The following is a 13,053-nucleotide window of genomic DNA, read 5'->3' as shown; positions in this document are numbered from 1 at the left end:
CAGCTTAAAATGTGCAAAAATTTGTTTTTTGAGCTGAGATTTTCTTCATAGCATTTTATAAATGACAGAGGTCAGTTTTATTCCACTAACATTGTCATAAATCTGTTAATTTTATTTGAAATATTGTGCTTAGCTTTATATTGGAAATGCTTCAATAAAAATGATGAAAAGCATTACCCATGCCCTAAAAATATTAAGTAGCAGATATTATGCATCAGTATTTCAATGGATTACATCTTCAGTTATTTTTGCATATTATCTGCAATGATTATTGAAGAAAAAAAATTTATTCGGATTAGAAATTTTTAACCAAATTGAGGATTATACAGTAGACATTCACAGTTATCATTTTAGTGTATGATCTACATTTATTCTGTCACGGAGTGCTCGTTGGGCCGTGACAAATTACAGTAGATTGAAACATGAAGACAGTACAGGTCTGTCACATCTTACGCTGGGGTTACGTTCCGCAGTCAGCGCGTAAAGAGAAAATCGCATATAGTCAAAATTACATTGAGTGTAATGGCGGGCGGAATCGCCCACACTACAGGTATAGTATTAAAATTGTTGTTTTTCTCTTTGTTTTTGTTTTTGCCGACTGCGTAAAGCTGAAATCGCGCATGTTAAATGCGCATAAGATGCGACAGACCTGTAGAGCTGGGTGCAGTGTTTCAGTGAATTGTAAATTCACCAAAAAACACACATTTTTTGGCAAATCAAAATTATTCATGAAATTTTACGTGAATTCACTGGATAATTTCAACCCCAAAAAATATTTTTTTGGGACTGAGATGTCATTTACAAAATAGGAGGTGGAGCAGCTGGTAATGATGCAGCTTTCTCTGTAACTTTTAGCCCATTGGTTAGGGTGCTTCTCTGAGAAGTGAGGCTCCTGATTCAAACCTTTATCCTTTGTGGATGAAGAACAGAATTCTACCTCTCTAAAGCCTTGTCTGCACATAGTGGCAGTGTGTAGGGTACACATAGCTACATGCAGCAGGGAAAGGCTAGCTGCTGGAGCCTTTCACCGCAGCAATGGAAGCCTCCGGCAGGGGGATGCAGTGTGGAAAAAGCTCCAGCAGCGGGCCTTTCACTGTGGTAAGGAAAGGCTCTGGCAGTGGGGAAGCAGCAGGACACTATACAGCTAAAAACAGCCGCATAGACATGGGAGGCATTGCTTGGGTATGTAGAGAGACATATAGGGTGTATACCCTAGGGTTCAGATGCATATGGCAGTCTACTCAGCTAAGCTGTGCCTCAGTTTACGCTGCTATTGATACCCATGCCAGTGGGCGTACAGTGTCTGTACTTTGTACCCTGCCATAAGTGTAGATGTACCATAAATTGAATGCCACTCTAGCACAGCTTCTCTGAGCTGAGGCTCAGTGTTCAGTGTTGACCAGTCTGCACCCTGCCTTCAAACCCATGCATTTTTACAGAATTGTTCCTTTAATTACACCTGAAGCCGTTCCAAAATGTAGTGTTTCTGGGTAACATTCTACTGAGCTGCCTCAAAGGGTGCATCTACACTACAAAAATTAGTACACGTATTACAGCAACAGAAAAGTAATGGTGCAGTTGAACCAGTGAAGGTGGAGCTCAGACATTTTTTCTACTGTCATAAAAACCTACTCAGAGCAGGTTATTGTGACATGGTGGTAAGTGTGTTTGAGTGTTTGTCTAAGCTAATTGTTACATTATTGCTGGCTAGGGTGACCAGATGTACCGATTTTTATAGGGACAGTCCCGATTTTTGGGTCTTTTTCTTATATAGGCTCCTATTACCCCCCACCCCGATTTTTCACATTTCTGTCTGGTCATCCTATTGCTGGCACCAGGCAGCTACTCCATTATTGGTAGTTTTTCTAGTTTAGATAAGACCCATGAAACCAGCTCTGATGCACTCTAATAATTATAATTTCACCTACAGTGTTATACTTTCAGTTTTGCATTAAATACAGAACCTATTAGTATCTATTGGTTCTATTAATGATATAAAGCAGACTTTATGTGATACTGGAGTAATTCCAATATTAGGAAAAGGGGAAAGGAGAAGGAACATCTCTTTTACTGTAGGAAATTACAATCTAGTATTTCAGGGGATGAGAGGAGTAGAACATTGGGAACACTTTACTCAATTTAATAGTAGTCTTATAATGTTCATTTAAGGACTGGTGAAATAAATATTGAACAGTGTGTTAATCTCTAGAGTATTTACTTACTAAAATAATTTTTTAATCAACAGTGACTCTTCAGGTCTTGAGATCCTGTTTATTGTTTACACTGATCTCATCTTCTAGTACATTTAGCTTGCATGCAACAAATTGTTTGCATATACTTTATGAAACTTGAAAAAAATGTGCTTGTCATGGAAATATTCATAGACCTTTAAAGTAGCAGGAAGTTTTTCCTACTAGTTCCTCAATTTGCAGTAGAAGTGAAGAAAATCAAATTCCTCTAGCTTTTTCTCACACTAGCATGGACTGTATGAACAGGAATGCCCGTGCCAGATGTCCACACATTCCATTGCTGCAATTTCTAAGTATTCTGGGACAGATACTCAGAATGTTGTTTTCCATACTACAAACTCTGAGAATGGTCTAACCTGGAATGTTATGGTTCTGATTGCTTTTCATATAGACAGTTTAGGAATAAAAGTCACTTGTAAGTACTCCTTTGTTTACTTAATGAAGTATATTTTGGGATAGGTGAAACATCACATAATGGTTTATGAACCACATACAATTTGAAAAAGACAATTCAAACAGTTAATTCTCTTGAAGAACACTCCATGTTCCAGATTCAAGCTCATTGGAATTTATAATAAAACTACCTTGCAGAAAGACAGTGGGAGTCTGGACATTGGATGCACAGAGTAGGATGTACATTCATATGTAAATTAATATTTGTGTCGAACACACTGTTCCCAATGCACATTCAAAATTTGCCAAGTTAGACAAGCAATCCATTGTCAGCATAAACAAATATTTGCCCTAGGGTTAAGCTGTACATGAACAGTTGTGTGGAGGGCAATGTCAAGACAGACACCTTTTGGGATGTCAAGGTAGATGAGGTAATACCTTTTATTGGATACAGGACCTAAAGAAGAGCTCTGTGTAAGGTCAAAAGTTTGTCACTCACCGACAGAGGGTGGTCCAATAAAATATGACCTCATCCACCTTGTCCCTCTAATATCCTGGGACTAACAGAACTACAACAACACTGCATACACCTTTTGGGGTGTCCTTTTGTTTCCAACAAAAGTTTGAGTAAATAAAAGGGCAATTACCCTTTGCCTTCTCTTTTACTTTATGGTCTTGTTGACTTAATCTGTTTCCCTTGTAGGAAGGGAGTCTGTTTTTCCCTCCTTCAGGAACTGAATGGAATTCAGATTGCTCTACCATGAGCAACAGAATTAAGTATTTACTTTGGTAAAAGTCTGTTACTGAGGATAAGGAAGATCATTGCTAACACTTTATATCACTGGGTGGGAGGAAGGGTCAGATAGAATGGCTCTGGATTGGTAATTGGAAATATAGCCATCAGTCCCTAGGTCATGGGCTAGATTCTAATTTGGGGGGGGGGGGTCAAAAAATAATTTAAAATATGTCTGTGGTCCACTGTGGATAAATAATGAAAGACTTATTGAGTGGAGGTGGGGGGGCGGGGGTGTGGGGGACAGAGCAAGCATGAGAATGACTCTGTAGATTGGTGTTTAGAGCACTTTTGTGAATCTAGCTCACAGTGGCTAAAATGCTGGCCTGTGCTCTAGCAAGCCCCTTCTCTTGCTACCAACCATGGTAATACAGTGGTAAGAAATTTTAAGAAAAATGCTAGCATACACAAAGCCAAGGGCTTTGAATCTATTTAATGAGCACTAAATTCATTGAAAGTATTTGTTTAGAAAAGCATCTTTTACTCCACTAACTTACGTATTTCATGCAGATTGAGCTCCCTTCATTATCAATCAATATAGTATTTGTGGAGAAAGTTGGTTTTCTGCAGGAAATGCTTAGTAGAATAAAATGAATATTCCAGGCTCATATTTTTGATGTTGCTCACAGGCTTATCAACACCATAAAATATGCCTATAATCCAAACACACTTCTTGTCTAAACAAGAATTTAATAGCAAATCTTATTTGTTCCTCATTCCAAAAGTTTCATATTCCACTAGAAGAATCCAGTGTTTCCTGTTCAAACTAAACAGGGATTTAATGTTGTGATGTGTAAAGGGATTTAAAATTAATTCTCCAGTACATAAATAGTTTTTAAACTAGTTTCCTCTTTTCCATGCCATACAAATCCTCACACTTTGAAACTTAATATGCTAGATTTGGTCATGATTTTTGTTTTGTTAAGGTTTTGTTAAATTAGTGCGGAACCTCACAAAAACCAATTCCCTAAAGAAAATGGGCCTTGTTTCTGTCACTTCTCTGTATAACTAAACTAGATAGTCATAAATCATTGTCTTGGTTGCCCTCTGCTGTATATTCTCTCTGCTTATTTTTATGATAATGACCAGATCTGAGATAGCTTAACACATTTTAAGCTAATGTTTTTACTATGATTATATTAAAGAAAATCAGAAATATTTGCAGCAAAATAGGCAATTAATAGTAATTTGTTCATAAAAAGTGACCATTTTGACCTCTCTTCACACACGCACCTTTTCCACAACCTCTTTTTGCGTCCTTCTTGTTCCACAATGAGCTACTTGTATTTAATTGCTGTATTTATCCATTCTGACTCAAGCATGCGTTGACCTTATTTCTCTTGTTTTTTAGTATTTAGTAATGGACTACTATGTGGGTGGTGATTTGCTGACACTTCTCAGTAAGTTTGAAGACAAGCTTCCTGAAGATATGGCCAAATTCTACATCGCTGAAATGGTGCTTGCTATACATTCCATTCATCAGCTGCATTATGTGCACAGGTAAAATATCCACCTCATTATGCATATGCCCAATTTTGAAAGTGTCAATGCAGAATTAACTGCAAATACAGCGGTCATGTCAGGCAAATTTATAGATCTGTTTGCTAATTTTACTTGTTTAAACTTTTAACTCAATACATCAAGTTATAAATGACAAATTTAAGAGGTGGTGAAATGTAATTGATTAAAAATAGTTGGCTTAGTAGTTAAAGAATTAAAGTAATAAGGGGTTTAATGAGCAGTTGCCACGCCGGTAGTTTTACTTTGAGCAATTCACTGGATGACTTAATGCCTCAGTTCAACCCAGCTAGAAAATTCAGCAAAATCAGATGCATCTCAGTTGAGCTTCTCTGAATAAATAAATTCAGTAGATGTATCATGCAGGAAAATATTTAGAATGGACCCTTTATAGTAACTGTTGGCTACCTGTCTGCATTATCTATATTAACTGTTTGTAAAATGTTATGTTGTTGAGGTGGGGTAGGTCTGTCTGTCTGTCTTACGTATAGGTGTGTATTCCACGTCAACCTATTCTAACATTTAGCAATGCTAAAAATGTAAAAAGCTTGAGTTATCAGTTTAGTTCACGCTCTGAAACGGTTAAGAAAATAACCTTCCTTCCTCTGACTATTGGAGGAAATTAGTCAGGAAAGCAAAGAACACTTTGTACACTTCCTTATTGTTGGGTTACTCTGAGAAATGCAGGTTCCAGAAAAGCCTTTGGTAAACAGGAGCACTGTTAGGAAGAAGCACATGATAAACGTTTTGTTCAGCGTAGTGAGAATCTTGTTCAAAGGAGAATTGCTCTTCTTGACACTTGCTTTCAGACTTAACATTTAGTATGTTAGTCATGAAAAAGCAGTGACATTAGTACAGAAAACCTTTGGCATTGTTTTTATATTCTGACCTTGTACTTTGTTTCTGATTAAATGTGAAGTTGTAAAGTATGGAGTGTTGTTAGGCAATGATATCATTCAGTTAGCTGTGTGTGCAGGTACACATAAGGGATCTAGAGAGTTCGAACAGAGAATACTGCACTTTTGAACTATCACCAGTGTATATTTAAGCGATAATATTGTAAGCATAAGCATCTGGCTTTTAGGCACAGTCAGTCATTTAATTCCCTTGAAATGATATACACCAAAGTTATCACCATTGAAAGCTGAAAATAAAACCATGCATGTGAAAAATAAGCTTCTGTGATGTTGTTTGAATTGATATGTACATTGTGTATCATTTCTAGAGAATGTATACTCTGTTAGCCATAAAGATTGCTTGAATCTACTTGGCCCTCTGGAGCAAGCCAATCAAACTATAAAGTATGTCCTACTTTGAGATAGAGGAAGGGTTTTAATATTGCGTTTTTAAACTTTAGTCCTATAGGCTCTAAAGTAAGAGTGTTTGTTTTAAAACCACACTGTTTATTATAGCAGAGCAATAGCTCTGCTTTATTAAGACCAGCTTTCTGTTTAACGCTTGACTGTTCTAAGGGCTCTCAAAATCCGTGCAGCTAATCAGATTGCCTTGAATTTTGGTGTGCCTCATAGGGATGTGAGGGTACAGTCAGCGATTCAATTTTGGGGTCATTTGATCAACTAGTTCCCAAGACAGCCCCTGGAAAAAAACAAATTTTTCGTAGTTGACACATTCTAGCAAATGTTTTGCTTATAAATAGAGATCAAATGAAGGCTCAGATATTTCATCAGGGTCTCAAACATTTGAGGGTTACCCCAGCAGAGTGTGTGGCACCCACCAGCCCTTTGGGAGCATTCAGATTTCAATGTTTGGAAAAATAGATTGCTTCTCCAGTTAGGCACACTAAGGCTCACATGCCTGCTCATGCACCAACTGGATTATACAGAGCATGTGCAGAGAGGCTAACTATCTGAAAAACTACTTACACATCGCAGGCTCTGGGTGGCTCTGAGAGTGTTGGTCATCAAATCCAAGAACACCCAGGGCACTGAGAGTTCAAATCCAATCCAGGGCAGAAATTTGAATTAAATAAATAGGCATATAACTCCAATCTGCCTCCTATGAAAGGGGGATTTTTATTTTGGGGAAGTGTCATCTGAGTACAGCAGAATATTCAGAAGGAGCTGAAACTGTTTTGAAAAGAAAATGAGACAAGCAAATGCTTACTGGGAAGGGATGGTGAATAGGTGTGTAAGAGTAGGTGAGGATAGTGGCAGAGGGGATGGGGGATCAGGGGATGCTCAGGGGAGGGGTTTATGGGAAGGTGAGAGACACAGGGAAGAGGAACTGGGGGAGAATAGGGCTGGGATGCCTGTCAGCCCCACATTCCCCTTGTGTGTGTGCCACGATCTGGGGGCCCCAACCTATCTGCAGGGTTGGGTGACCCCTCCTTCCCTGCCCCCCTCATGTGAGCCAGGTTCTGGAGGGGTGTCTGAGCCCCACTCCCTAATCCCCTCCTGTCCCTCCTCCTTTGTGTGCTAGGATCTGGGGGCCCCTGCCCATCAATTGGGGGTCTAACCTGCCTCCCTAACTCCACTTCCAGATCCTGGCTCACGGGAAGTCCTGCCCCTCTGGGTGGGGGGAGCTTAGAACACATGGGTGAGGAGCTGAGAAGAGGTATGTTTGACACATCAGAAAATCTCCGGCACTGGGGCGGGGGGACACATTTCTCAGAGCTGTTGTTTCAGGCTGGGGAGTGGGATGAATGGGTGGCTGGGGAGGGAAAAGGTGTTGGGGTGGTTCAGGTAAGAGGAAGGAGGTAGGGATTGGGGGAATGGGAGGAGAGAAGACAAGAGGGTTTGGAGAATGAGAGGTAGCAGAGGAGGTTGGGGGTCTAGGGGTGTGGAGCCTGACAGTCCTTAATTCTCCCTTTCTGTGTGTGCACGCCTGGGATCTGGAGAAACCCTACCCCTCTGCAGGGGTCTGAATTCTCCCAGGCTGCTGTGTGTTCTAGGGTCCGGGGGACTCTGCTTCTTTGGGCGGTCTGAGCCCCTCTCTCTGTCCCTCCATATGAGCTAGGGTGAGGGGAATTAAGGTATCTCAAATTTAAACATGAAATCCACAAAATGAATAGTTACGCTATACGTCACCAATGGGGGGTGGAGCTGGCCAGAGTGACTAGAGGGTACAGGACTTTGTTTGGAGGATTGAGTGGACCTGGGGCATAGCTGAGGTAGCTGGGATGAATTTACAGCAGTAAAGCATTTTGTTTAGTGATAATGTGCAGTTTTCTTTAAATACATATCCCAATACAGAAAGGTGTTTTGGGTTTTTTTAAAGAAAATTGTGCCTCGTTATTTAAAGTTAAATTTAATTTTATAGCCCAACTCACATACCCAGCTATATTCTATGGAGGGGTGATGTTCCATGATGTACTAGCAGAGTGCATGTTGGGATATATCGCTGAATTGATGAGGATGAAACTGACATAAAATGCACCGCCTTCCTCCCTTTCTTAACTTGTACATCTGTTGGATGTTCTTTATACTGCTAAATTGAACAAATCATTTAAAAACTGTTCGGTTTTGTTTTTCCCCTTGCACACTGGCTTGTTGCCCTTTTGAGATTCTTTGAGAGAACTTATAAGGAAATATCAGTAGAGAATGTCTGCCTGCCTTAACCACTAAGTTTCAGCACTATCTTCTGTTTCCTCAGTACTACAGCCATTTTATTTGCCAATACTTTTAAGTGGATGTGAAGATGAGTGAGTACAAAATGGTGAAGGAAAACATGATTTAATTTTGAGACTAAATGAAATTAAATTTACATTATGCCCATTCATTAACATTTTTGACCACATTAGCAATGTAAGAAAGAATATCAGGTTACGAGCTAGAGCAAAAGTGAACTTGTAGTTCATTTCATTTAGTAACATCAGCATATTATACACAACTATACAGCTGTTACCTAGCAAGTTGTGGAATTGTGTAGTTTAGGAGACTTGTTATTGGTAATTGGCTGTCTCTCGTTACTCTTACTGTTAATACATTTCTTAAACTTGTTTATAGCCCCTTTGCTCATGTAGGCGTGTAAAGCACTTCAGATGCTATATACATGCAGGAATCACTTTACAACCTCCTAAAACACACCTTACTTCTGGGCTATAACAGTCCAGCTGTTTTAACAGAGCACAGCTGTACTAGATAAGCCTAGGACAGGAATTGAAATAACAGAGGGTTAAGGGAGACCGAAAAACTGTGCCCAGATTAGAATTTGTCAGGATACTTGGCAAATACAAAAGATTCTACTTCCCCTGCAGAATACTATGCTGAGACATTGGTGCTCTTCAAGACAGTATGTGAATCACCTCTTCAGACTGACTTTCTGCATCACTTGGTTTTATCATAATTCTCCGGTTCAAAATACTGACCATTGCAGGTTTGACAGAATCAAAGGCCTGGGTGGTACAGCTCCAGGCATAGTATTAAGTTTCTCTGAACTTACTACATACCCTGCACTTAACTGATAACCAAACATAAACTGAACACCATCAGTGTAGTAAAGAATTTTTCTTTCTAACTTCTACATTAATTTATATTGGCGTTTTCTCAGCAGAGCCAATACTTCAATGAGAACGTTGGCTTCATGTTTGTACTGTATTGACATCACTTTATTTCCTTTAATACAACAGGGACATAAAGCCTGATAACGTTCTTTTGGACATGAATGGCCATATACGTCTGGCAGACTTTGGATCGTGCTTGAAGATGAGTGAAGATGGCACTGTATGTATAAAGTCAAATTTTAGTCAAGGTCTTTGTAGTAGGTGCCTGATCTTTAAAAGCCTACAGCCTAAGGGCACATCTGCAGTGCAGCTGGGGATGTGAATGGCAACTTGTGTAGAAGTTACCGTGCTAGCCGTACTCTCTAGCTAGCTTGCTAAAAATAGAAGTGAGGATGCTCTGCTGCAGGCTTCAGCACCAGCTACACAGCCCATCTGACACTCCTGCACTGCTTTTCCCAGGTACATACTCACTTGTGCAGCTGGTGCAGAAGTCGTAGTGTCCTCACTTCTATTCTTAGTGAGCTAACTAGACTAGCACAGGTACTTCTACATGAGCTGCCATTCACATCCCTGGCTGCAATGTAGATCTACCTTAGGAAGACTTTCAGCATTCCAAGGGAGGGGGAAAGAGGTAAAATCAAAATATGTACATTTTTACATACATTTTGTATATATAGTATTTTATAGAGATTACATGAAAGTGTATATATGCATTAGTTATACCAATCTGCTCGTCAACCATTCCATTGCTAGCTGTTGAATTTCTTGTTGGTGTTATGGAATATCTAAAGATTAGCTGTTGCTAATGATTATTAATTGATTATATGAATTAGAGCCACAGGTTACAACCTTCAGGGCACCTTCAAATCATGGGAAAAAACTAATCAGAAATCAAGGCAACCAAACTAGGGGGGAGAGGGAGGAGGGAATTCATCAGGAGCCCACAGCTCTTAAATTAAAAAGATTCAGAGCCCCCCTCACTGTGAGCTGGTTTGTCTTATGTGTAAAGGTTGAAACAAACTTGTAACAGCAGTTGAATTGAGGCAGCCTATATTAATCGGGCTATGTCCCACCCAAGAGTTGAGTTGTTGTACAGTTGCTCACAATGTCTACAGCTCAGAACAAATAACATCTCTTGGCCTCATTCAGAAATCTTTATAGACTTGGCATAAAATCCTTGGGCATTAAATCAGACTTCAGATGTCTCCCAGCTCTCTTCCAGTCTGCACCCAAGCTGTTTCAACTCCTGGGAATCACTGTGAAAGTGCCTCTGGACAAAAGAAAGAACTGGGGTATGCTAGCTGGCCATCTGGTACACTGCAAATTTGATACAAATATCTCAGCTAATGCCCCATCTCTGTATTGTGCAATGCTGGTGGCATGATGAGTACCCAGTGGAACCAGTCGTGGCAAAATAATGCTTGTAGCATCATCCACTGTCACTGAAACATTCCAGAGCCTGGTGACGTTCCACAACCCTAAAGCATCTGTCTTGGCGTTATCCAAAATAATATGCAGAAGGGGGTTGAATGAGCCATGCCAACTTGGCTGCAAGATATGTCAATGGAATTTGCCAAAGGAGCATAAAACTAAATATCTGCCACCATCTCCAAAACTTGCTTTTTATGTGGGTATATTGAAACTTAGTAGCTCATCTCCTTATCCCATCCAATTCACCTATCCTGTAATCCACCACGTTAAGCCATTTTCCATTCACCCCAACACATGACGCACAAAAAAACAAGCTCTAGACTCAGTGGGCACTCCCTCCAGTACCTCAAAATCAAATCACAAAAATGAGCATAGAAAACAGAGTGGGAGCTCGGTAGCCCCCTGCTCTCCCTGCTTCCTACCCCAACCTTTGACAGCCATTTACATCCTTAAACATGCACATACGCTGAGGCAAAACATTTTCTCTTCATGTCTTAATGGTGTTTACATCAGTCTTCTCTTTCCCCTCCCTTTTTCACCCCATCAGGTTTGGTGGTTCTGAGTTTCCTACCGCACAGAGTATACATTTCACCATTAGAGCACTGGGAAATCAGAATTTGCCTTTGATAACTTATGTTTTGCCAAAAATGTATTAAATGAAGTTGCAGCTGAGTCCACTTGAATGTAGCCTCTTTTTGTTTTGAATTTTCTGTACATATTCATTAGTTCATTTTAGTGTTTATGATTGATAATTCTTTTCCCTTTTATAAAAACAAGCATTTCCTAATGTCATCATCTCCCAAAAATACTAAGATATGATTAAGAATGCTGTCTTGAGGAAGCCTGGAAGCCTTCCAGAATGACGCTTGTTTATTTTTAAGGTACAATCTTCAGTGGCAGTGGGTACGCCTGACTACATCTCTCCTGAGATACTGCAAGCAATGGAAGATGGGATGGGAAAATATGGACCTGAATGTGACTGGTGGTCTCTGGGTGTCTGTATGTACGAAATGCTGTATGGTGAAACACCCTTTTATGCAGAATCATTAGTGGAAACCTATGGGAAGATTATGAATCATGAAGTAAGGAATATAATCAAACCATACATATTTATTAAAATATTTATGCAGAAGTTGACAGCCTTTAAAGAAAACATGATTTTTGTGTGACAATAATTCTGTAGTTACAATTCCTTGATATGTCTACTCATATTAATGTAGTTTTGTAGTCTTATCAGCTTGAGTTAAGGAAACTGTTAGCTTTCCTGAGTTTGCAAAAATGGAAAAACATCAGCTACTGTTGTAATTTGAAGATGGCCTCCAAATTATGATTTTTATTTTTAAACACTTGTTAATCTTTGCAAAATAAAAACTGAGAACTAAACCAGCCCCCATGTTTATGGGGGCCCACTATAAAATGTTTACTCTGGAGTCTGCAGTAGCAGTTAAGTAATACATTGTTTACACAGCTGGCACATTTTTCTGTTACACTGATAATCAGTACAAATAAGGAAATAAGAAAATTTAAACAGCCTGAGCTACCAGAGATTCTTTTTTTTTTTTGCCCACTGTTAGCTGCAAAACTGGTAGGGAAATTTTTGTTTGTAAGCTTTTGAGTGTGTTTTAAACAGCTCGTGGTTGATCCTTTTGAGAAAAGTTATGCAGAGGGTGATGCCTCTTGGGTGCCTCCATAATAGGAAATTTGTTGCTGTTTTTGCAGCATAGGCACAGCTGCAATTGTTACTAATGGGACTTCCTCAGAAGAGTTAAATGATCTAAGGACACTCGTGCCCTGCCTATACTAGTGCTCACAGTATTGGTAGTGCTGATGCAAAACAGCTAGCAGCTTTCCTAGTGCTGATGCAGCCAATGTGTTATTTCATTCTGTTTTTAAAATGTTGTTAAGTTGAGTTTATGTATATTCAGACATGTCCTATCTTAACTAGTTTTGGAAAGTTGTCTGATTTGCTAGTTTTGTGATATTTTTGTGGTTTTAGCCCACGAAAGCTTATGCCCAAATACATTTGTTAGTCTCTAAGGTGCCGCAAGTACTCCTCGTTTTTGTTCATAGACAGTGTCCAATATATAAAGTAAATAAACTAAAAATAGAAAAACATTTTCACATCTTTTATTTATAGTAATTTCAAATGTGAATTTGTAAGTAGGTACATTTTAGGTGCGATTTTTAAATTGACTTTAACTTTATAT

The 13,053-nt window shown here is 39.3% G+C and overlaps 1 protein-coding gene across 2 annotated transcripts in view; it reads left to right on the top strand.

Moving 5' to 3' along the window:
- CDC42BPB (CDC42 binding protein kinase beta) overlaps nt 1–13,053 on the top strand; it is a 117,693-nt gene that overhangs the window by 53,410 nt on the left and 51,230 nt on the right. For both annotated transcript variants that reach the window (XM_024203518.2, XM_024203517.2), the window contains exons 5-7: nt 4,787–4,935; nt 9,542–9,635; nt 11,728–11,928. In XM_024203518.2, the coding sequence (XP_024059286.1) occupies nt 4,787–4,935; nt 9,542–9,635; nt 11,728–11,928 (444 nt within the window). The remainder of the gene's footprint in view (nt 1–4,786; nt 4,936–9,541; nt 9,636–11,727; nt 11,929–13,053) is intronic.

This window comes from Terrapene carolina, unplaced genomic scaffold, assembly GCF_002925995.2.
Source record: "Terrapene carolina triunguis isolate 2854851 unplaced genomic scaffold, T_m_triunguis-2.0 Scaffold189, whole genome shotgun sequence".
In the NCBI taxonomy this organism is placed as follows: Eukaryota; Metazoa; Chordata; order Testudines; family Emydidae; genus Terrapene; species Terrapene triunguis.
This window is presented reverse-complemented; position numbering and strand designations above follow the sequence as displayed.